This window comes from Panthera uncia, chromosome C2 (assembly GCF_023721935.1).
Source record: "Panthera uncia isolate 11264 chromosome C2, Puncia_PCG_1.0, whole genome shotgun sequence".
Taxonomy (NCBI): Eukaryota; Metazoa; Chordata; class Mammalia; order Carnivora; family Felidae; genus Panthera; species Panthera uncia.
In genome coordinates, this window is record NC_064810.1 from 25,490,843 (window position 1) to 25,517,379 (window position 26,537).

At 39.3% G+C, this 26,537-nt stretch overlaps 1 protein-coding gene across 3 annotated transcripts in view; it reads right to left on the reverse strand.

Moving 5' to 3' along the window:
- The window catches only part of CXADR (CXADR Ig-like cell adhesion molecule), a 56,090-nt gene that overhangs the window by 22,155 nt on the left and 7,398 nt on the right, over positions 1 to 26,537 (reverse strand). For all 3 annotated transcript variants that reach the window (XM_049629325.1, XM_049629324.1, XM_049629326.1), the window contains exons 2-3: positions 10,176 to 10,342; positions 5,894 to 6,098 (exon numbers count right to left, since the gene is read on the reverse strand). In XM_049629325.1, coding sequence (XP_049485282.1) covers positions 5,894 to 6,098; positions 10,176 to 10,342 — 372 coding nt within the window. The remainder of the gene's footprint in view (positions 1 to 5,893; positions 6,099 to 10,175; positions 10,343 to 26,537) is intronic.

The following is a 26,537-nucleotide window of genomic DNA, read 5'->3' on the forward strand; positions in this document are numbered from 1 at the left end:
TAACACTGCATTTACATTAACCCCAAACTATCCAGAGTGCAGTGTTATAAAAAGGTAAACCTGAGGTTATATTCCAAGTCTCTCTAGGTAACCGTTTAGAGCAGCTGCTAAACCCATTACTTTCAACTCACTCCAAACACTGGATTAACACCTTGGATTTCATACTCTTCTGTTGAACTTTTATTATGGCACAATGTACATAAAATAAAATCAACACAATTGAATCTTGTGGGATGATCAGGTTTAATGAATGTATAAGCACCACCATTAAGAATGGGTCCAATCCTTTTCCAAGCAAGTTCCCTCATGTTGAGATCTCATGCCACACCCCAAGCAGCCACTGGTCAGATTTCTATCATACTATAGATTCATTCCACTTCTTATAGAGTCATATAAATGGAATAATACACATTTACCTTTTGTCTTGTTCCTTTTATTCACCGAAAGGCTTCTGAGACTGACCCATGCAGTTGCATATATCAGTAGTTCATTCTTTTTCAATGCTGAGCTTTATCTTTGGATGGACTATAACATAAATTTGCTTACCCATTCACCTTCTAATGAACACTGTTTCCAGTTTTAGGGCCAGTGCTAAAACTCAATCAGCTAAACGGAACAGGAGAGGTGTGTAGTCTGCCACCATCAGGGTGAGTGACCCATAAGGAAGGCACTATAAGGAGCCATAGCATGTCACTGGGCAAGAGAGGAGGGATTATGAAAGATTCTGAGGACGGTCAGAGAAGCGTACCTGTTCTAAATCAGATGATGTTTCTGAGGGAGGATTAGGAGAAGCAGGGATTAAACTGGAGATGAGGGCCATTTAGCAATGGAGTGCCCCAGGAAAAGAGGAGTAGTGCAAAGTGGGGGCATCACGGGGGAGGCCACAGTGGTCTCCAGTTTACTCCTGCCCCACAACCTTGGAAACGGTGTTCCCTATGAATTCTGCAGCTGGCTTTTATCGGCATCCCTGCAGGTGGCTTTTATCGGCATCCGTCTTCCCAGCCTGGTAAGTAGTACGACTGCTTTTTTCTTTGTTAGGCTGAGCTCATTTTTATTCTTTCAGTCCTGAATGGGCATTTATTCTTTCACTACTATCAAAATGTAAATGGATTTTACAGTTTTGTGCTATTACAAATGCTGCTTGAATAGTACATAAATATCGATACATGTTTTCTTTTTTCTTGGTAATTTCTGGGTCATACATGGTAAATGCATGTTTAACTCAATAAAAAATGGGCAAATGGTTTTCCAAAGTTGGCCAACAGAATTGTTGGGGGGCATCTTTAAGGTTGTCAATCATGATCTCCCTTCACATATTTCTTGATAATCCTTAAATTTGATTTTATTTCTCCACGCCATCTCTTACTGACTGTACTTTTTAATGAGGATCGACACATGCATTTATTTAAATGCACTGATGATTTTCCTAAGAAAATTTGTTTCTTTTTCAGATTGATCAGTCACTCTGGGGACTACATCAATTAGACTTTTAATTCAGTCTAATGCAAATCATTTCATCCTGTGAATCTTCACTGAAATGAGCTTTATTCTCCATTTCTTCAAACTACCAAATAAACCTTTTATTACATAAACTAGCAGTAAGTGAGATATTAAAGCAATCCTTTCTACATCAAGTATCTATTGGTACCAAGTATTCTAACCCTAATCTTCATCTTTTCTCCTGAAAATATCTCTTTCCCATAAACCAACATATCCAATAACGGGCAGTTACTTAAAGTGGCTGCCACAGAGCTTGAGATCCATACTCTCTATCAGAATAAGACTTCACCAACACTGGCTTCTGGGTGTCACTCTGGAGTGGTCCGCCTGCTTTCTGTTGGGAAGAGAAAGTGCCAGATCTTTTACATGCTAACCCCAACCATCATACCACAGGGAAGAAAACTCTTAATCCATGGCACTTGGCTATCCTGAAAGAAAGATAAAGAAACCACAAAGGAACACAGAAAAGTCTTGTCTTCTAATGTTTCTTTGGCTTGGAGTTCCAGGACACCTGGCCACTGTCCCCAGAACATTTGCCTCCACGATTATTAGCATAGCCAACAGTCCTTCTCAAGTAAAGGTACATGTCTATCACCTTGCACTCGGGCAGTGTCTCAAGGTCTACTAGTGCTGTACTCCATATGTCCTGCATCATCACCCCTCCATGCTAGTGGCCTACATCAGTCTATAGGAAGAACACTCAAAATTCCTATATGGGACAGGGTATAATTTATCATCACATCATTCATCCAGGAAAGCTATTTTTGCTTGGTTCAAAATACCAGGCTTCCTGGGCTTAGATCTAGTTTGCAGTAACATGGCTAAACACAAGAAGGTCGGAACTATTGGTAAATATGAGAAATAAGCAGCACACTAAGCACACTTGCTCCTTCTGTGGCAAAATCAAGATGAAAGGAAGAGCTGTGAGGACCAGGTACTGTGGCTCCCACATGGAAATGGTAGCCAGTGATTACTGGACCTACAACACCACTTCTGCCATCACAGTAAAGTTTGCCATCACAAGACTAAAGGACTTCAAAGACTAGGAGACCAGGGGTGCCTGAGTGGCTCAGTCAGTTGAGTGTCCGAGTCTTGATTTTGGCTTAGGTCATAATCTCATGGTTCATGAGTTCAAGCCCCATGTCAGGCTCTCCACTGACAGCATGAAGCCTGCTTGGTTGGGATTCTCTTTCCCTCCCTCTCTGCACCTCCCCTGCTCACTTGCTCTCTCAAAAATAAACACTATAGAAAAGAAAGATAAAAAGACCAGTAGATCAGTTTCACCATTTGAAACACCGCTAGCCTATAACAAATGGATTAATTTATGTAACAACAACAAAAATACCGAGTCCAGGTGAAGTCACACATAGAAATCAATGGGCAAAAATCTGAGGAGAAACAAGATATTTGCATAGTCTCAAAAATGGTCCCAAGATACATACACATACATACATATATGTATGTATGTACGTATGTGTATATATATATTTTTTAATTACAGGTTTTTTTAAATTTAATCCATTTTCTATTGGAGAAACTTTTCTATAAAACTAAAATCATTTCAAAGTAAAAAATGGAAAACAAATGCCGCACTCTTTGGATTGCAAATGGATTGCAAATCCCTCAGGCCCCTCAAGGCCAGTGAGCTACCCCACGTGCTGGTGCACTATACACATACAGGGAATGACTGTTACTCTACTCTTGAAGACAACCCAGTCTGTTTATACCAAAGGGTCTCAATTAATATGCCCTATCAGAGGTCCTATCAGAAGGTGGTAGTGATATCTGACCACCATACTAACCCTCCATCACTTCTCTTTGTTACTGAGCTACATCCACAGGAATTTTGGCATATCTGAAAGAGCTGGGCAGGCTCTGACAATGGGGCAAGCTATAGTAACACATCACCCCTCACACCTAGGCAACTAACAGTCATCCCTGTCCATGTCCACACAGCACATAGGGCTCAAGAGATAAACTCTCGTTATTCTGTGAACACCATGATGGCATCACCTCCAGATTCCCACAAGAAAATCAAGGTATTATATAGTCAAGCCTTCAAGTGAACTGAGCTCCACTGGATTAACACTCAATCTGGTCCCTAGAGGCCTCTTTGTTTTATCTTTCTTCCAGACTATACAAACAGATTTTTCAGGAAAAGCTAACAGATAAGCTTCCATCCAACTCTCACTTTTTTTTTTTTTTTAAAGTTTATTTATTTAATCTCTACACCCATCATGGGGCTCGAACTCATGAGCCCAAGGACCAAGAGCCACATGCTCTTCTGACTGAGTCAGCCAGGCATCACCACCCCCCACCCTCCACTTTCAAAATTCTGATAGTTTCTCCCAGCAGCAGCCATGATTCATCTGAAAAGATGGAAGAGAAAGTTACAAGAAATTCTCCTCCAGCTCTGACACAGCCTCTCAAATCACAGTCATCCCCATTGCCCTTCAGCAATCACTTCCCTTTCTCCTCTTCTCTTCCACTTAACCCGTCTCTCCCTCTCTGGTTTGGATGCACAGCTTGCCTGGCCAAGGTGATCCCCTCCAGAGCTAACAAAGAGAGTTACTGTGTCAATGCTTCTCACTTACCCATCTGGAGGTGTGAGAAGCTGGCTTGTGAGGTTCCTGCATGGCAGTCATGGCTGCTGTCACCAATGTGCTTAGCCACATCATGTGCCAGCCATTATTACTGACCCAGGTTCCTTCTAGGACATGAGCTGCCTTTTGCTGTAATGATTCCTTAGTCAGAAACTGCAAATTCAATCCAGAACTTGGTCTGATGGGAACATACACACACTCACACACACTGTGCTTATTCACACTGCTTCTGGAAATGTGTGCCAACAAATTCTTCCCAGTGTACCTGCCCACCTCAGGGTCCACAATAAATAATTCCAATAACAAGTACAGTCTGACTGGTACATCACGGACCAGTTAAAATTCCATATATGTCTTAACACAATGCTTTCTGGAGAGCATTGTTAAAAGAAGATACACAATCAGAGTTATAATCCTAAATATACCTGCATCTGGGATAAAAGTTCAGACAAATTATTAAACTTTTACCCGCTTTCACATTTATGAAAAAGAAAGGTAACTCCATGTTTACTAAATGTAGACACAGAAAGCTAGAATTTCCAACATTACCATAGGAAACATTTTGAACTAGTGCCATTTAGGATGAAGTGCCTTTTACCAGGGCCTTGGTGTGCTACTCAAGTGGAAGACTGCCATACCAACCAAAACACCCCTGAATTTGCCACTGGAGTGCACAAAAACCCACATTCTTGTTCCTAGTCTCTACTTGCTCTGATATTCATTCTTTAGAAAAGAGGGATGTTCTAAATGAGTCTGGAATCCAATACATCAATTTTCCATCCTCCCCATATTGATCAGTTCCCTAAAACAAAAGGAATGAGGATGTGGGAGAGAACTGGCTTGATCAATTATTTCTAGGGGTGTGCTAGGCAGTTCTAGCAATCCAAAATTCCTACACAACGTGGGTCTCCAAATGTAACCCGAACCAGGAGACCTTAGGTCACAAAGAAAGGGAATTTCCTGTCATAAAACAGAGCTAGACAGTTGTGGTTTTCTATGTAGTAGCTGTTATACTTTCGTGTAAAGTCTACTGCAGTATTTTAGAAGTGTATTTACGAACAATAACCTTTCAGTTTCTCGACTGGAAGGAATTAGGGGTATTTGTGCACAACCACAGAATCTGGAGAAGAATAAACATTGCAGTCTCTGAAAGTTTACTTATCTCCTTAACTGTCATGGAGACAACAAGACATCCTAGTGATCACCTATCTAATCCCTTTACTTTAAGGATGAAAACCAGTGATCCTCAGGGAGGTTAAGTGATTATCTGATGTGTAAGGACCTTATCCCAACCTTCTACTATATTTCACTTCTCTGTTCTAAATATTCCAACCATTCATCGTAGAAATCTCACTTATTGAGTTATGTAGTTTGAAAAAAGCTTAAAGTGTCCATAACAAACACTTCTGAACTGAATGGAAAAGGATAGAGATTTAAGGATAATTAAATAATTTTTTGTTTCTAAAAGGTAGGCTGAGGCCCAGGAAATGAAGAGATTCCATTTCAGTCTCAAGGCAAATCTGAGAATACAAAAAAAAAAAAAAAAAAATCCCTCATCTCCTAATGCCTGGCTTAGGGTTCTTTTTTCGTATCACAAAACTCCTTCATTTACCTTTAAACTCTTTTATGAATTTCACAAAGAAGCTAGTCACTCTTATTTATTTTAATCCAAAAAAGTATGTTAGCTTTATGTTCTGTGTTATCTGAGGACATTCGAATTCCTTCAAATGCTCCTACAGAACCATGTTGTACTACCCTCTTAACAAGTACCATTAAAACAAATAACTTACCAAGAACTGTCAGCTGAATCTTCTTATTTCCAACACCAGGAGCTTTTTTCACTTTGCACTGATATGTGCCAATATCTGACAACTGTAAATTTGTTACATTTATTGATGCATCGCCAGATTTGAGATCATTACTTGTAAAATGCACTCGTCCTTTCAGATCTTGATAGTAGTCATCATAAATTTTGTCTCCAGAATATAAAATAATCTGAAAGAAAATAAGACAGGAGGAAAAATAAACAAGCAACCAACCCTCTGTCTCATTATAGGAGTTCTGGATATGCCACGGTACTTTCTGTAGATCCAAAAAAATAAAAATAAAAACACAGTATTATCAGGAAACCTACAATTATTCAAATCACAGATTTAAAAAACAGATCATGGGGTGCCTGGCTGGCTCAGTCAGTGGAGCATGTGACTTTTGATCTCTGGGTTGGAAGTTCGAGCCCCATGGTGGGTGTAGAGATCACTTAGAACAGTTAAAAGTCCAACTTTGACTCAGGTCATGATCTGTGAGTTCGAGCCCCACATTGGGCTCTGTGCTGACAGCTCAGAGCCTGGAACCTGATTCGAATTCAGTGTCTCCCTCTCTCTCCATATCTCTCCAGCTCACACTCTGTCTCTCAAAAATAAATTTACGTTAAAAAATTTTTAAAAACCTTAAAAAAGAAAAGAAAACAGAAAGCAACTGATCCTTGAATATGGTCACACAGTTTGGCATCAAACTCAAATAATAATCAGAGAACATGACTACAGTCTATATCCAGCAGGTAACTTTTATCTGAGATGTTAACTATGGGCAGTATAATCAGAAATAGTGTCATCTGTAGGAATTTCTTAATGGCAGGGATTTGGATTCTTTTCTGTATTATCACCTCCCCTGTGCAACAGCCATGCTAAGCCCACTCCTTACCCACTAGATGTTTTAACTTATATATTAAATGTCTGCATCTAGGAAGCACTCAGTATCAGTTTGTTAAGTAAGTAAAAGCAACAACTGAAAGGTCCACAGCTGACTTACTCTATAAACACAAACCATCACTGTCCTTGCTGCATCTACTTTTCACACTGACCTGTCAATAGCAACACTGTGAACTCATGAGGCTGTCCTATCTTCCTCTGCATTTAACTACTGACTCCCTTATTCAATCTACTCCACTCAATCCCTCATATTTTGTTACAAACGCACCTTAATAGGGCTTTAAGGAGCATCTGACAAGGTGTCCTCACCCTTAGTTATTTTGTAAACTCTCTTAGTATTTTCCCATGAAAACAATATTACAAATGGTGGTTATGAAATGAAAAACTAACATTTGCCAGGCAATTTTGATTCCTCTTCACAACTCTGCCAGGGTGGTGTCACTGTCCACATTTAACCTGGAAGCTGAGGAAAGCAGTGGCTCTTAGAGATCAATTTTTGCAAAGTCACACGGCTAAGATGCAAATCAGATCCATTTGACTTGGTACTGACTTTATTAACTTCTTTGTGTCATTTTAAGCTTACAAAATTCTTATGCATATAGTATTTCACTGAATTCTTATCACAATCCTGAGAGGTATGTGTATTTGTTCCTATTTCACACATGAGGACAGAGGCTTATGAAATGTGGGAGGCAGTACAGGATAGTGCAAAGGAGAATAAAGCGCAAGAGGGAAGTGAGAGAGACCTGAGTTCAAACCCCAACAGCTCTATTGCTAGCTGTGTGCCCCTGGGCATGTTCCTTCAAATTTCTGGACATCCATTTCCTCTTCTTCACATGTATAATGATTCTCATTTAGGGTGTTGTTTTAAGGCTTAAATAAGTATATGTAATTGAAGTATATACAACACTGCCCAGCACACAGTAAGTGCACAGGACATGGTAACTGTTTGCAGACTAAAATCATACAGGAAACAAGGATGGTAACTTCTCCAGTCCAGTCCCCCACCATAGTGACTACTAATTTAACTGAAGTGAATAATGGCTCAGCTAACATATAATGTAACTGAAATTCTCTATCAGCATCCTCTTTTGCATCAATCTTTTCCTGTCCCTTTTACTTATCTTTTGGTTTGATTTTACAGTGTTTTAGGTTAGAGGCTAGGTTTCTAAACCCAGAAATGGACACTTAAACCCAGTCTCTAGTCTCATACTTGTCTCAAAAGTCTGTAGGTGACAAAGCTGTGCCTCCCACTCAGCACAGAAGACTTTGGGTCCTCCTTTCACAAAATACTGTGCTTCCTGGTCTCTAGATGTACCTTGTCACACAGCTTCACACCTGAGTCCTAAGCCAGAAGCACTGAAGACCCGTGCTTTCCATTCATTCATGTGAACTGGGGGAGCGGTCATGGGCTCTAAGGGGAGATGGCCTCTGCACTGGCTAGGGTGTGAGGAGTACGCAGAACCTCAGGTAGAAAGAAGCCTGTGTTCGGGGTGCTGGCACTGACATGGAAGGAGAGACAGGGGACAGCAGAGCAAGACAGGGAGGTGCAGGATTTCTGGGCTGAGCAGACAAAATGAGTTAGGCTCTATTTTGCTTAGGGAGATAGAAGGAAGTTGCAGTAGCAGAATCAGGGCAGAAGTATGTGCTTGGAGGGGGTGGCCCTAGTCATTCACAACCTGGGAAAGATGTTCATTTTTTTCCTTCAGAAATACATCATGGGAAACCTGAGTGAAACTGCCAAAAACAGTAAGTATTTAACTGCACTGATACAGTCGTTAAATGGCTTAATAACCCCTTCTTTTAGATGGACCATAAATAAAAATAAATTTTCTCTTCCAAATGTATGTTACTATATTCCTAAATATTTACATTTATTTTTCTCTCCCTGGTCTAATAAAATGTTGTTCTTAAAAATTAAATGTGTCAGTGGGAGCCTGGCTGGCTTGCCCAGTAGAGTGTACAACTCTTGATTTTGGGGTTGTGAGTTTAAATCCCATGCTGGGGGTAGAGATTACTTTTAAAAAATAATAAAATCTTTAAACAAAATTAAGAGAATAAATAAAATTAAATGTGTCAGACAAAGCTAATAGGCAACATTCTAAGTTAGGTGAAATATTTTGGTACCATTAAAAGGCAAAGTGTGATATATGTATTTGGAAATTAGATTATTGGGCAATTTCCCTCCTTTGTGCCACTTCTGGATTTCTAGGTTTTCTACATTAGGCTCTTAATACTTTATAATCAGAAAAAACTTCTATAGGGGAGGCTGGGTGGCTCAGTTAATTAAGTATCCGACTTCGGCTCAGGTTATGATCTTGCAGTCCATGAGTTGGAGCCCCACGTCCAGTTCTGTGCTCACAGCTCAGAGCCTGGTGCCTGCTTCAGATTCTGTGTCTCCCTCTCTCTCTGCCCCTCCCCCGCTTGCGCTTTGTCTCCTCTTTCTCCCTCTCAAAAATAAACTTTAAAAAAAATTTTTTTAAAGAAAAACTTCTATAACAATATTTTGCTATTTAATATTTTTAATGTAAAATTAGATATTTTATAAATTGTTCTGGTATGAAGGCTTTGCTTTCTAAGAAATTCATTACACAGGATATTTAACTTGAAGAATACAGAAAATAGACTCTGTCATAATATGTACCTACATTACATTGTTACACACGGTGACCCTTACACAGGTAAGAGAATCCTTGTGTTAAAAACTGAATTCCAGGGGCGCCTGGCAGCTCAGTCAGTTGAGGGTCTGCCTTTGGCTCAGGTCATGATCTCACAGTCTGTGAGTTCAATCCGCACGTCGGGCTCTGTGCTGATAGCTCAGAGCCTGGAGCCTGCTTCATATTCTGTGCCTCCCTCTCTCTGCCCCTCCCCTGCTTGTGCTCTGTCTCTCTCTCTCAAAAAAATAAACATTAAAACAAAAATAACAACACTGAATTCTAAAAAGAATAAAAACAAAAAAACTGAATTCCATCTAATTCTTCACAAAGTCTAGTTTCCTCGTGGTCCCCTGGCACATTATGCATATTCCTGCCATGCATCATGCCTGCTCCATACGCTCCTCCTCCCGCCATGCTGTGGCTCACACTTCGAACTCCAGATTTCAGAACATTCCTAAGTTCCTCTTCTTCCTTAAAGCTTTCTCTAATAAAGCTTAGGCCACTTGTTATCCATTTCACTCCATTACACATGTCCTCACTTTCCGCCAGAGTGACTGCTTTCCTCCCCCATACCACAAGAGAGAGAAGTCTGGGCTTTCCTCATAGCTCCCCCTATCCCCACCCCCATCCATGTGATCGGCATAGTGATGGACACTTAAGACAAGTTCTAGACTTCTGGTGGGTGAGCAAGCACTTAGCAAACTTACCACTTGATCCACCTTCTGATTATCAGCTGGTGATAACAGCCACTCGATGTCCAGTGGTCCCTGGTCTTCTGGACTAAGGGTAAATTTGCAGGGCAAATAAGCAGTTTCCCCTTTGGCCTTTTCAATCATCTGATCAGGAGTAGTGATACTTAAACTTCTGGTGAAATCTGGAGAAAGAAACATGCACATGGACTAAGCATCTGCTGTTAGGCTGGTAGCATGCTCAGCACACCCCAGCTGTTCAAGAGAACAGGCTGTGATTTGGGACCAGAGTGAGGAGGTCCAAACACAGTGGTCCCCAGTTTTTAGCTTGTGCCTTGTAGAAATGGAATGCCAATATTAATAACATCTCGTTTGATACAATTTCCTTTAAGGGCACTGTGAATCTCCCAACATTATGTGCAATACAAGTTTCTACTGGTAGAGGGTATTCTATATCCAAGTAGATGTTTTAAAAGTAAACTTAACTACAGTCTCTAAAAGGTCAATGATATCATACCAGCTCAGGCTACATTAATTCAAACTTGTCACAGTGCCACAGACACACTGGGAACTCTTGCTGCTGGGGCACATGCTGATGAACTCAGACATGTTTTCCACCAAGGCTTCTTCAATTCTAAATTTTTATTAAATTAGGGGTGCCTGGCTGGCTCAGTCAGTAGAACGTGCGCTCTTAATCTCTGGTTATGAGTTCAAGCCCCACAATGGGCATAGAGCTTACACAAAATAAATAAATAAACATTTATTTATTTATTTGGCTCAGTTGGTTAAGCATCCGACTCTTGGTTTCAGCTCAGGTCATGATCTCACAGTTTGTGAGATCAAGACCCATGTTGGGCTCTGTACTGACAGTCTGCCTGGGATTCTCTCCCTCTCTCTCTCTGCCCTTCCCCCACTCTCTGTCTCTCAAAATAAATAAACTTAAAAAAAATTCATGTATTTTTTAATTTACCAAATATTTGGCCTTAATATTATCTGGAAGACTTTTCTTACTGTTTCTCTCTTCCTATTTCTCTTCTGAAAAATGTCTGTCTTACTTATTATTGTTAAAAAGACATCTTAAAATTCCATAACTTATTCTGGAATTTGTATTCTATGAAACTTCCACTTAGGTCACAGAGAATTAATAACCATTAATGGCAATATTTGAAAAGTATGTAAAAAACAAAATAAGATGTCCTAAACCCCAAACAAAAATTCCAAAACTCTTCTGAGTTTGTTAAAAAGAAATGGCTTAAACCCACTGAATCTTTTTTTTTTTTTAATGTTTATTCATTTTTGAGAGAGAGAGGTGCAGAAGCAGGGGAGAGGCAGAGAGAGATGGGGACAGAGGATCTGAAGCAGGTTCTGTGGGAGCCTGATGCAGAGCTCGAACTCAGGAAACTTGAGATCATGACCTGAGCTGAAGACAGACACTTAACCGACTGAGCCACCTAGGCACCCCCTAAACCCACCGTATCTTTGTAAGAACTGAACAAAAAGTCTCCTCTTTGCTGCAAAACTCGTACCACTTACATGCCAAAAAAAAAAAAAAAAAAAAAAAGGTAAACTACAAGCAAAATGGTAGTTTCTTGATAAATATCAGAGAAAAAAACACTGAGTTTAATAAATTCACATTTTGTTTGTCAAGAGGAAAGCAATTTTGTTCATATCAACTCACATATAAAAATAGGTTTGTTCACTAGGTAGGTCTTAGAAGATCAAAGTCTGAAAAAGGCAACAATATGATACGAAATGCAAATTTAATATGTAAATAAACTATCACACAGAACTTATTTTTTTAAACTACTTACACTATAAAAGTTTGCACAGCACTAGTTTGTCACATCTGTTTTCCTTTTGATAACCCAACATTTTCTTGCATATAAACTTCAAGTATCAACCTATACAGAACCAGAGTTTCAAATGGTCATAACATTTGGTCCTCTCCATAACCCAACACTGACTTTCAGGGCTCAGTGATGATGTGGAAGAGGTCCTAAGCACTAAGATTATGGTACATGAGACCTGCCTCTCTCTCCTTTCTTTCCCCTGCTGTGACCAACATATGAATATTTTAGAGCAAAATTAAGAATAGGGGTGGCTGGGTAGTTCAGTCAGTTAAGCATCCAGCTCTTGATCTCAGCTCAGGTCTTGATCTCAGGGTCATGAGTTCAAGCCCAGCACTGGGCTCCATGCTGGGATGGAGCCTACTTAAAAAAAAAAAAAAAAAGTAAGTAAATGTGAGTCCTAATTCTCCATAATGATGATTTTGATGTTGTTTTTCAAATAATAAATTCCAACAGACCAAGCCAAAATATAGAATTAAATTATTAGCCATCCCAAAATGCTTTCCATTATCCCTCAAAGAAGGTTAATGCATATCTACTGTCACTTATAATAAAATGCTAATAAAGTTAAAGCTAATAGATTGAGAATGAAAGAAAAGCAAGATAACACACAAGCCATTTATATTCGAGCATCATCCTAAGCTTTTAATCACATTTAAGTGCACTCCTCAAAAAGCATATTAAAACTGGACATGTACTCTACCCTCCCTTAAATCAGAGGCTGGCCTAACTCTGACCAAAAGAGTGCTGCTGTGTGAGTTCCAAGGCAAAGTCTCAAAAGATCCTGTTGCTCCCACTCTTGCCCTCAGACCCCTGCCACTAAGTGACCAAACCACACAGGAGAGAACTGAAATTTCAACCAACAGCTGCAACCGCTCAACATGCAGACACCCAGAAAACCCAGCCCCAACCTAGACCAGTTGTCTGCAGCCCTATGAGTGAGCCTAGAACTCCCTATCTCAGCACAGCCTAAAATGACGACCCCCAGGATCGTGAACTCGCACACAGTTTTTGTTTTAAGCCTTTAGAGTTTGGGTTGGTTTGTTACACAGCAAAGACTGATGATATACCATCCAACTCACTGATTCAACCCAAATGGACTATTTTATTCAATATCCTAAAAAAGACCCATTACTATTTCAATCTCCATTTCGTGCCCACATTCTATTTAAAATTATTTGATTTTTACATGTATAATCTCAAGTGCTTCTCTTGAATTAATATTCAGTCCTCTGAATATACACAGCCTACCTTTTCTAATAAACTCAGTTCCATTCCTACCTCATTCACTAAGACATTCATTCTCTTACCTTCAACCTACACTGACTTTTCTTTCTGTCTTTATACACATTCACAGTACTTTACTTTCTGCTCTCTGGATTATCCATTTGGCACTTTAGCACATACTATGCAAGGGTTTTTTTCCTTTATAAGCTTTCTTGCAAAGTTGATTTAGATAGCCTCCACGGTTTTTGTCATATGCTCTAGATGTTGATGAGCTTATCTTCTTCCCATAATACGTTGTATTAAGTGAATTCTAAAAACTCATGTCCTAATTTAAATCATTAGGCTCCAAAACAGTTAAAAGAAATTGTGGATACCCCCATCTTCTGTTGTAGTTCATTGCACGCTAGTAGAAAAAGAACGGATTATAAATTTGATCAATTTTATAAAGGTTGAAAAAGAGTACTAAATCCCCCGTAAGTTGTTCCCGTTACTTGAAGATCTTCTTTCCATAGCTACTATAATTTGTTACCTGCACTTAATTTGTCTGGATATTAATACTTTATGTATTAAGATAAGAACAAGCTAAGTGTACTCCAGAATGAAAATTCCATTCCAAAATGAATAAAGACATAGCCTAAACATATGGAAGGAACAATATATAAGAGAGTGAAGTTTTGCTATTAGTTATTAAACTTTCAGGTTATTCAGTGCTTTTAGAGTTTTTATTTTATAAAAATAAAAAAAAAGAGTTACTCTCTCCCTCTCTCTCTGTCCCTCCCACACTCACTCAAGCTCTCTCTCAAAAGTAAACTTAAAAAAAAAAAGTAACAAAGTTCAATGACCTCAAACATCTAAATGTGTATGATGTTCAAGTCCTCCTAACCATACTCTCTGTACTTCTATTGCACAGTCATTAGAATAAAATGCAACTTAGTTTTTCATGACAGTATCTTTCATTCTCTCTTGTTTGACACATAAAAATTATTTTTATCTTAAAAGACTACCTCAGAAAACAGTTACATATGTATTAAAATGATCTGGAAAGATACATACCAAACTCTTAACAGCAGTTATTGTTTCAAAACTGAGATTTTAAGAAGGGTGATTGCCCATTTCCGCTTTACACTGACATTCTCTTAATGTGTATGCTGCTAAAAAACTTTTTTAAACAGCCCTTTAAATGGCTTTCAGTATTTCTTTTTCCAAAAAAATGCTTAAAGCATTCAACTGCTCTTCAATGTGTTGCACTAGAAATGAATTAAAATCTCAAGATTGTACAAAACAGTTATTGGGTTTCCTAGCAACATTGAAGGGTCCTCTTTGCACAGAGGCATAGTTTTTCAAGTGATGAAGTATGCAACAGTCACAAATTAATACAAGACAAAAGGCAGACACTTGGTCTCATGCCGTGTCTCCGGGGATTCTTTCCTAATATGTGCTGCCCAATTCTATTTATGCAGCAAATTGAGCGATAATTTAACTTACAAACTACTTGCAGGTTCAAACATGGTCTGAAAACTAAATCAAATAACAAATCTTATGATGTTATTCAAACTTATATTCAGTGTGATTAAATGCACAGAAGAACATTATCAACCACAAGTATTCGCTGAATCCAGTGAATAAGTGCTCAGCACTGGATTATATAAGTAAACAAACTGAATCACAACCCATTTTTGGCAGTGACTAAAATAACATCTCCTGGTTTTCTGCTTGCTTTTTTTTTTAACCTCCAGACTTCAAATCATTTGAATCTTCAGAGCTTCTCTTCTGCCCAGTCTGCCTTCTACTGCAGCATCAACATGACACCAGCTCACCCAAGTATTTTTCTAGCCTTGATGTGGTCATCTCCTACCAAACATTAGAATTGTTGCTGCCCTAAGAATGGAGTAGAACTGGAGATAATGGAAGACTCCATTCCTCTAGCTGGAAGGCAACATTTTGAACTGATGACCTACTTTGATTTCTTTCTTTCTTTTTTAAATTTAAATCTAAGTTAGTTAACATACAGTGTAATAATGATTACAGGAATAGAACACTTACATAGCACCCAGTGCTCATCCCAACAAGTGCCCTCCTTTATGCCCCTTGCCCATTTAGCTCATCCCCCCCACCCAACACCCCTCCAGGAACTCTCAGTCTGTTCTCTGTATTTAAGAGTCTTTTATGGTTTGTCTCCCTCTGTTTTTATCTCATTTTTGCTTCCCTTCTGCTTTCATTTCTTTAACTGACTTCTTCAAATTTAAGCTACACATTAACCTGGATGGTCTTCAGCGATCTTTTCCTTATCACAATCTTAAAATCATAGGCAAATGAAAAGCACTCACTGAAACCTTATGGTTGATTTTTTTAAAAAGAGAGAAAAGAAGTAAACATAGGGATTTTCAATAATGTTGAGTGGATAAAGTCTTAAAAATGGAGAACACAAAAGCTATTAAAGAAAAGACACAAATTTAGCTGTATTAGGTCAGAAAACCACAAGCTAGCTTTTAACAAATTTGCTGAATGAAGGAAGGCTTTCTGTTTTTCTATCACTTGGGAAACAAAGAGAACAGCTTCAAACATATTTTTCATGTCTTTATGTATATCAACAAGATATTAAACGTGAAGTCTGACCAGTGATGGCATATGGACCAGGATTTTAAAGATCATGTCTGAGTCCAGGCACTTCTCCTAGGAAGCATTCCTTGTGCCCAAACATGGATTGAATTAGATGTCCTCTATGTACATCTTGGGCAACTGATAAGTCCTCCATCATAAGCACTTTTCCTGCTTTACTGAAGTTGCTTTACTGTGTGCTTCCTACCCTGTACCCCCAGTGAACATTTCACAGTTTATTTTTTTTTTTAAGTTTATTTATTTATTTTGAGAGAGACAGAGATAGCATGAGCAGGGGAGGGGCAGAAGGGGGAGCATGGGGAGAATCCCGAGCAGGCTCCACAGTGCCAGCTGCAGAGCCCAACACAGGGCTCGAATTCACAAACCACGAAATTACAACCTGAGTGGAAACCAAGAGTCGGTTTGCTTAACCGACTGAGCCACCCAGGCACCCTACATTTGATTTTAAAGACCAAAGCAAGAAAGAAGAAAAGAAAAAATACAACACGACCCACAAACACAAGCACCTTCACACGAGAAGGAAAACAGAATGGATCTACCAGAAATAAAAGATGGTCTATTTCAAAATAGTGGAGAAAACTTAAGTTGTAATATGACTAAAAGGTGGAAATCAGTTAAGACCTTCCTCTATTAAAGATGGAACTATAACTGTCAAAGTGTCTGGGGCTAATCATACATAGGAAATCAAAGAAATCAGTGGAAGCACTGAGGACAGAAAGATAAGCAAGTCCATATTTGTGGAGCACTGTGTTTGTACATGCTGCCCACTTTCTCCCTGATCCACCTTCTCCCACTCAGAGCATCTCTAGCCACTTATCAAAGTACCTCTTACTTGTTCCCTCCTCTCTGTTCCTCACAGTGGGAACTGCCCCCTCCTCTACATTACACAATGTGTTCCTCTATTGTTGACACTGTTTATACGGCCCCATCCTTAAACACATATTTTCACTCAGTTGACAGTGTCTTGGGGCTTCATCTCTGGAGGGTATGTCCCAAGACTAATTTAATAAACCCCCAGACTTGGGGCACCTGGGTCACTCAGTTGGTTAAGATCTGACTCTTGATTTCAGCTCAGGTCGTGATCTCAGTCCTCAGATCTTGTTTGCACGTTCTCTCTCTCATTCTCTCTCAAAATACATAAACTATAAAAAAATTAAAAAATTAATAATAAAAAATAACCCCCCAGATTTGGCATTGGGCAAAACTGCTGAACTTCAAGCAGAGAGCGAAGGTCAGATCAGAGGGAAGGTGAAGGAGCTGCTTGAAAGAGGAAAGGTGACTAATGGGAGACAAGACCATCAGTCCTTATGGGAAAAGCATGGGAAGGGGGGCCATGGGAAACCACGTATCCAGGAAAGCAAAGGAACAGAATGACCCCTACACAGAAGATACAGCTGCGAAAAAGCTGAACAAACCTGGTCATGTTCTGATGGGAGCAAAGGCTGATTTTTTTTTTTAATTTTTTTTTCAATGTTTATTTATTTTTGAGAGACAGAGAGAGACAGAGCATGAGCAGGGGAGGGGCAGAGAGAGAGGAAGACACAGAATCTGAAGCAAGCTCCAGGCTCTGAGCCGTCAGCACAGAGCCTGATGTGGGGCTTGAACTCATGAACCATGAGATCATGACCTGAGCCGAAGTCAGATACTTTACCGACTGAGCCACCCAGGTGCCCCCTGATGCTTTCTTTAATACTAACATTACAAGAAATGTTAGTAAACCTGATAAGAAATTAATACATATGCAACTTTACATATAGTATATGTTAACATGAGAGAAATTAGACATTGAGAAAAACTTTTATTTGTAAATATTCTAAAATCACAACTGCAGCTAAAGAAGAGTCTTATTTTTCAACCATCTTTAGAACAACATGAAGCAAAAAGAAAAAACACTAAATATTGGTGCATGGCCTTTCAAAAATCTAGAGTCATTCCAAAAATCGTAACAAAAAAGGGGGAAAACTAGGGGGGGAAAAAGAATTTAAATTTACATTCCAAAAGCCTTGCAGATTTCTTTGAGTTCATGGGAAGAGGTACATTATGATGACCTTAACATCAATTGTCGTAAGTAATTCACCTGATATTGACTTTTATGAGAAATGTCAAAAAATGTCTTAACGGTTACTATTTTTTTTAAATGTATTTATTTATTTTTGAGAGAGAGCACATGCATTCATATGTGTGTACACGCAAGCAGGGGGGAGGGAGGGTGCATGCAGAAAGTGAAGGAGAGAAAAAGAATCCCAAGAAATAGATTCTGACAAGCGTGGATTTGGATATGGGGTCCAAACCCACAAACCGTGAGATCATGACCTGAGCCAAAATCAAGAGACGCTTAACCGACTGAGTCACCCAGGTGCCCCAAGGGTTACTATTTTAACGTTAAGAAATAAACTGGGTAAATCAGGAACTGGTATGTTTAAGGAACATGTTGATCAGGACAAGTATAATTCTGTTGTGTGTGTCTGATGACAAATACTACAGATGCCTGTGTTAGCAACCAACTCACTGGGATATTCCAAACTGTGCAAAAAATGGAACTCCTAGAACACCTGGCTGGCTCAATCAGCAGAGCATGTGACTCTTGATCTCAGGCTCATGAGTTTGAGCCTCATAGTGGGAGTACTAGTTTACTGAAAAAATTTTTTAAATAAATAAATAAAATGTTTTTTTTTTAATGCAACTGCTGTACTCTTAAGTCATTTCCTTGATCCTACCTCCAACCTATGGCAACTTTCCTTCTCACGAGGAAGTTGATTGGGGATTAGCAATTTTTTTTTTAAGTTTATTTACTTGTTTTGAGAGGACGAGAGAGAGAGCGCACGCATGAGCAGCAGAGGGGCAGAGAGAGGGAGAGAATCTCAAGCAGGCTCTGTGCTGTTGTCAGTGCAGAACCCAACACGGGGCTTGAACTCACAAACTGAACCGTGAGATCATGACCTGAGCTGAAATCAAGAGTCAGATGCCTAACTTACTGAACCACCCAGGCACCTCAGAATTAGCAATTTTTAAAAGTCACCTACATAGTTGAGTGTATCTAGGGGGAAAAAAAAAAGACATTTAAAATATGTTAATATCAGTTAACTGCTCCAACTAGGCCTTTCAATATTGCCGGAGGAGAGAAGAAAACACTTACAGGAAGGTAGAAATTATGCTCTTGGCGGTCTACCAGTTTTAATTGTTTAATTCCTATATGGGCTACCCAGTACAGTATGTTAATATGTACTTAGAGCTAAGAAAATAATACTGACGGTCAGATAAGTTAATTAAGAATGAAAAATGACACTGAGTATACTTACATGCTTTTCTATGCAGTTTTTTAAATATAAATTTTCAGCTCCCCACTCCCAAGGAGAAATAAAAAGTACCCAGGAAATAAACAGAGATGGAAATGGGGAACTCCTTATCTTAACAATAAACAATAACTAACAGTGACTGAGATTATGTGTCAGGCACTTTTCAAAAGTGTATACATATTTTTTTAAAAAGGTGTATACATATTAACCCTTTAAATTCTCTTTGAAGGAGGTACTACTATTATCCCCATTTTACAGTGAAGAAATCAAGACACTGAGAGGTATCTGGGCTACTACGGGGAGCAAGATGTTCCCACACTTATCCTGTTGAGCTGAAGTCCACCAGTAAACACCCTTGAACACAGACCTCTTGTTTTAAAAATCAGTATGAATACAAGAGTAGGTTTTAGACCCCACTCCAATCACTATGGTGAAGGAGAGTTTGAAGTTCACACTTTCCTCTGCTATACAAAACTTCTAAGTGACTCAGTTTGTTAAGCGGCTGGCTCTTGATTTCAGTTCAGGTTATAATGTCACAGTTCGTGGGATAGAGCCCCATGTCTGGCTCAGCACTGACAGCACAGAACCTGCTTGGGATTCTCTTTCCCTCTCTCTGCCCCTTCAACTGCTCTCACGCACACATGTGTGCCTGGCTCCTCTCTCTCTCTCAAAATAAATAGACTTTAAAAATTGTTTAAGACAAAAGATTTTAAACTTATCTCTACATCCAACGTGGGGCTTGAACTCAAAACCCTGAGATCAAGAGTTTCATGCTCTACTAACTGGGCTAGCCAGGCACCCCTGGGTGAACCTTTTTTTAACAAGGAAATAAATACCAGACTAGGAATCTGTTGTCATTTGTCACAAAACAGTAACAATAACAAGAAACCCATTATCATTTTGAACATGTTGTTGCTTCTTTAGGGCTTAAACATAAATTAAGGATACTGAACCAAAATGTCTACTTCAGATCTAAATATGTCCTAATTTTAGATAATCAATCAACCAACAAGTCGCCTTCCCCTGACATCCATCTCCTCCCCTTCTTCTGCAACTCAAAGGAAGTAAGTAGTTCTGAGCTCACTTAAATGTGCAGCCATTTCTGAAACATTTGCATACTGAATTACGGAAACAGTTCTGTCCATTAATAGCATTGGCTCCAAAGTAAGATTTGGGTTCAAATTAATATTGAGCTTACTAAATGATTGGTAAGTTTCTAGCCTTTTTAAGTTCGTGTGCTTCTCCCTTACAATGGGAATCAATACGGGCGCCTGGGTGACTCAGTCAGTTAAGTATCCAACTTGGGCTCAGGCCATGATCTCATGGTTCATGAGTTTGAGGCCCGCATCAGGCTCTGTGCTGACAGCTCAGAGCCTGGAGCCTGCTTTGGATTCTGTGTCTCCCTCTCTCTCTGCCCCTCCCCTGCTCATCATACTCTGTCTCTTTCTCTCCCAAAAAATAAACAAACATTAAAAATTTTTCCAAAAATAAAATGACAATCAATAGTAATAATGCCTACTTCATTGTAGGAATTAAATAAAAGAATGTATGTAAAGTTTTTAGAACAGTTCTAGCGCAACATGGTATCATCTTTCAATAAACAACATCTAATATGACAATTCACTGTCATCCTATACCACTATGTCACTTCTAGGACACAAACTCCTGTAGTGTTGGGAAGGTACTTTTTAAATTTGTTTTTTTAACGTTTATTTATTTTTGAGACAGAGAGAGACAGAGCATGAACGGGGGAGGGTCAGAGAGAGGGAGACACAGAATCTGAAACAGGCTCCAGGCTCTGAGCTGTCAGCACAGAGCCCGATGCGGGGCTTGAACTCTCGGGGCTGAACTCACGGACCGCGAGATCATGACCTGAGCCGAGGTCGGACGCTTAACTGACTGAGCCACCAAGGCACCCCAGGGAAGGTACTTTTTAATCTTTTATCACTCACACTTAGCAGTGCCTTCCATACAGGACGAACTTAAAATCTGTTTTGTAAATAAGTGACACTGAAATGTATCCACTAGGTTTGACAAAAAGAACATCACTGGTGACCTAGGCCAAATCTGATTTAGTGATGGCTTTGGGGAGTTGCAATGGAATAGAGCTAACTACAAAGGTTGAGATGTGTGACTAGACACAGAAGTAGAAGGCTACTATTTTAAGGAACTGGCTCTCAAGGGTAGGAGGAAAGTGGCAGAGTATGATGTGTGGTCAATGAAGGGTTGTTGTGAAATGGGAAAGGTAGAGCATGTTTATATAAGTCAAAAGGAAAGAGCAAATAGAATGAAAGAGGTTTAAAAATACACAGAGCAGAACCCTCAGAAACTGAAGGATCAAGACCCCAGAAAGAATGATGCCTAGAAAATAAGAAATAAGACAACCTTTAAATAAGAATGGAGGGAAGGAGTTAAGAGGACAGTACAATTATGGATAAGCTTATTCACTAAGGTACAAGAAATTAAGGGAATTTGTACCTGATAGCCTCTATTTCCTCTGTGACAAAGGAGGCAAACAGCATTTACTTAGAATAAAAGAGGCAGAAAAAAATGTGGGCAGAGGGTTTTGGAAGGCAGGTTCAAGTTCTGAAATACCTGTGAAAGGAATAGGGAAAGAAGTGAGAGACTGCAGAATGGTACCACGAGTCCAAATGATACAAGCTCATAGTCGATGAAGCTGAGCAAAGATCTACATACTGACCTTACCATACCCTTTTCTCTAGTTTTATGTATTTGAAAATTTCCGTAATTAAAATGTTTTCTAAAAATGATGTGGCACTGGGGCGCCTGGGTGGCTCAGTTGGTTGAGCATCTGACTTCGGCCCAGGTCATGATCTCGCAGTTGACAAGTTCGAGCCTGGCGCCGGGCTCTGTGCTGACAGCTCAGAGCCTGGAGCCTGTTTCGGATTCTGTGTCTCCCTCTCTCTCTGCCCCTTCCCTGCTCATGCTCTGTCTCTCTCTGTCTCAAAAATAAATAAACATAAAATAATAATAATAAAAAAAGGGGATGTAGCAATATGCACCCCCCAGAAGAGCCAAAATGATAAAAGGCTTTGATGGGGACATGGAACAATGGAGACTCGCACACTCTATTGGTGGGAGTGTCAACCTGCACGATTCTGGAAAACTGTGCAGCAGTTTCAACTAAAGCTAAACACAGGTATTATCTATGGGACCCCAGAAACAACATTCCCAGGTAGAGAAATGTGTGCAAATGTGCACTGAAACATATGAATGAGAAAGTCACAGCAGCATTTTTCACAATAGCAAAAAACTGGAAAAAAATGTCCAGCCACAGTAAAATGGGTAAGTCAATTGTGATATGGCCACACAATAGAATACCATGTAGCAATGCAAACAATCTACAGCTACAAAAAATGATCTTACAAACATAAGTGAAAGTTACACCAAAAAAAAAACCCCACAAAACATATATTGTATAATTCCATTTCTATAAAGTGTTAATACTAACCTACACTGTTAGAAATCAGAAGAGAGTGAAGAAGTGACTGGAAAAGGCCGGGGACTTGAGATATGTCAGTAGACAGAAATGACACTGTTTTGAGGAACTTGGCTCTCAAGGGTAGAAAGAAAGTAGTGGAGTATGATGTGTGGTCAGGGAAGAGTTGTTGCGAAATGAGAAATGTGGGTTATATTCTATTTCCTACTCAGGGTAAGAATTACATGGATGTTTCTGTTTTGTGATAATGCTCTCACCTGTACACCTGTAAATGATGCTCTAAACTTTGTGCTTCTCTATGCATAAATGACATACTTGAGATAAAAGGTTTACTTTTCTTCTTTAATTTTTAAAATTTAGGTAAACTCTACCCAACATGAGGCTCAAACTCATGACCCCAAGATTAAGGGTTGCATGCTCTACCAACTGAGACAGACAACCCTAAAAGGTTTACTTTTAAAGAAATTTTAAAAGAGCTGAATGAGTTAGAGATAAAAGTTATTTTTATTTTGTTTTTGTTAAAAAAATCACATCCCACTGCTTTATAAATGGACTTTATATATTAAAAAAAAAAAGTCTAGCCAAAGTGGACAATAAAGTCTCTCCAATGTACACAGCTGAGCATCACAGTCCATGAGCAGGACCAAAGAAACTGGCCTGGAAGATCAATCCATATCAGAGATGAGAACTGAGGTCTGACCAGGGGACCCTGGATTATTAAAGAAATTCTTGTTTTAAAGTAACCAGAAGTGGGGTAGAGGGTGGTTAAAGGCCTGAAGATCTCACTGATAGCAAGAAGGTATGACAGAATTTTAGGAAAGCTCTAGGTGCCAATGACCACAGAGTTCAAGATTTCAGAGGAAAAAGTATAAAGAGAGGGTTACCTAAGTAAACTAGAGAGAAAATCACTGTATTTGAGAGGTCAAGGAACTGCTATGTAAGAATGGTGGAAGAATGAACTGTAAAAATGCAACATAATGCTGTGATGGGGGCAGGACAGGAGTATGAGGTAAGGCATTTCTCAGTCATTGTGAAGAAGCAACCAGAAGTTTGGTATAAGGAGAGGGCAGGAGTCTCAAGGTTGAAGGGCTAGGACACAAGGTCGAAGGAGGGGAAAGTAGTGTGGAGAAGCCAGTGGGGCCCAAAGAGAATAACCAGAAAACCATACATTTTTATATCACGTAACATTTCTATTCTGATCCCCATCCTCCTCTGCTGAGAATCAGAGCTGGGGAGTAAGTGCCTGACTCGCTTCTCTGAACTGAAGCTTTCCTACAGTATCAGAATGGGGTCTTCTTCACATCTTCTGAAGCATCTGGCACAAAACCTCACCCACATGTACACATTATAATCTATTTACCCCCAAATGTCTTCCATAAGAATTGAAGTTCTGAATAAGAAATATTTGATATATATTATAAACCAGGACCAGGAAAAATGTAAATTATAAAGGACATCCAGGGGAAATTAAGAAAGTAAACACGCAAGACAGATTTTCTGTCTTGGATTGTGACCCAACCCTTCCCCACCCTCTCTCCCCCCACCCTCTCCACACACACAAATACTCCTCTCAAGAAATTCAAATCTCAACTGCAATCAGAATTAAGTCTAAGCCTTTTGTCAAACTATGTTACCTTCCCCATGTTTTCTAATTTTAGAATTCTCTGGCAAAACAAACGCAAACGGCATATTTTGCCTTATGGGTAAAGTAGATCCATTGCCATGGTGAATACTTTCATCGCCTTCACAGAATATGCTCTGTTGTTAAAAATCTGCCTTTGCCTCCTTGCTCATAAAAACCTCAGGCTCTCTTCCCTTCCTTTAATTAACATGAAACAGGAAAAGTGAGTACTTGGCAACACACACACACACACCCCTCAGGTGAAATGTGTTAAAAAGATGAGCTCACAGTAAGTAAGAAAGCAAAGAAATAGATATAACAGCAAAACGAGTAAATAATATTATCTCCTTATGGAAAATCCTGAAGGTAAGAAAAAAAGGGTTCATTACAATAAGAAAATCATCTCCGTTGTAAGCATGTCTAACTTGATTGCCTCAATCTTGGCATTAATTCCTTTCTAATATCCCAAAGTGAATTCAAATTTCCCTAGCAACCATCATCAGGGACTATTCTGTCCTTATTTTCCACCTTTCCATAAATGCATTTATTGCCCTCACAGGCAAGTTAAAAATGTGATTTTGGTGCATGTATTTGTTTTTTCTGCCTCATACCTAAGATGTAAATGCACATAGCAATCAAATAAGGGCAGCTAATATAGTTTGTGCATGGGTAACAATTGTTCTCATAATTTCAAGAAAGTAAGAGACTTTAGCTAGCATGTTACCAATAAGAATACTATGGATACAAATAATAACATAATTATCTCATAAGAACACTACACCCATGCTTGTTCAGTTAGCAGGATGTTCCGAGACTAGTTATGTTAGAAGGTGACTGGAACTAAAGCTTCAAATTCCAGACGTGTGCTGACCACCAGGATAGCTGCTAGCCACATTCGGCTACTGAGCACTTCAGACATGGCTGGTGCAAACTGAGACGTGCGTAGGTCAAATACTAACCAGATTTCAGAGAATTAGTGAGAAAAAATATTTTAATCTTATTAATGTTTAATTTGATCACATGGAACTATTTTGTATATACTGAGTTAAACAAAATATATATTTTCCGAAGAACTGTATTGTCTCACAACTCTGGACTCAAATATTTCTACAAGGTACAACCTGGTAGGGCTCAGGAGCCCGAGAGCTCCAATTCCATCTAAATCCCACCACCCCTGTAACATCCATAGATATGCTTAAGGCAAGCCAGAAAAAGGAACAAAATATATATTCAAATGAATTTCACCTTTTCTTTTTACTTTCAAATGTGGCTACCAGAAAACTTTAAATTACATATGTGTCTTGCATTATATTTCTACTGGACAGCACTGTTTAGACCAATGTGACAATTTACTGGACTTAATTCCTGTAAATTAGAGTAATACAAACTGTTCTTCCTACCCCAAGGATGTCAGAAGAGAACACCCAAATGAGATGGGTGTGAAATTGTCTTAAAAACTAAGGTACCTGGGTGGCTCAGTCGCTGAGCATCTGTCTGACTCTTGATTTCAGCTCAGTTATGTCTCACAGTACGAGAATTCGAGCCCAGCGTTGGGGCTCCTCGCTGACAACACTCGGAGCCTACTTGAGATTCTCTCTCCCTCTTCTCTGCCAACCCCCACCCCCAGCTCGAGCGCATACTCTCAATCTCTCTCAAAATAACTAAGCTCAAAAAAATATATGGTACATCATAACTATGCATCGTGGTTCAGTGTGATGGTCTATAGTGACCGCAACATAGCACTGATTCAAATTCCAGTCCGTGAAGTTATACAAACAATGCATATATTGGTATCTTTTATTGTAAAATATAAATTTAAGACTTCTATAATGTGTTTTTTGAAATAAAATATACGTGTATATTTAGCAGGGGGAAAAAAAGGTACAATCACTTTTCCAGCCCAGAGTTACCAGTAGATTCTAAAAGTATCAGATTTCACATTGTGCCACCAAGTAGGTTAAAGACTCTTCTCAATTCTTACCGTACAAACTACCCAGGGCACAAAATACTCAAAGAGTTTTTGTCTGGGCCATTAAGGAAAACCCCCATGGGACGCGTCTGGTATTCAAGAGTTCAAAGCTCTCTTCCCTGGGGAATCCAAGTGAGCCTGAGAGGGTCAGCTACAGTCACTCTAAGGATTTAACAGAGATGTGGCTGAACACATTTGATTCACTGTATCTGAATGTTTCTTGAGATTCCTTGAGAGCATGTGATCCGTGCAGCCAAACTACCCTTCCTTTGGAGAAACCTGTAAAACTCACACAAAACATACATCTACACTATAAAATGGTGAGGTCGTGATTACAATTA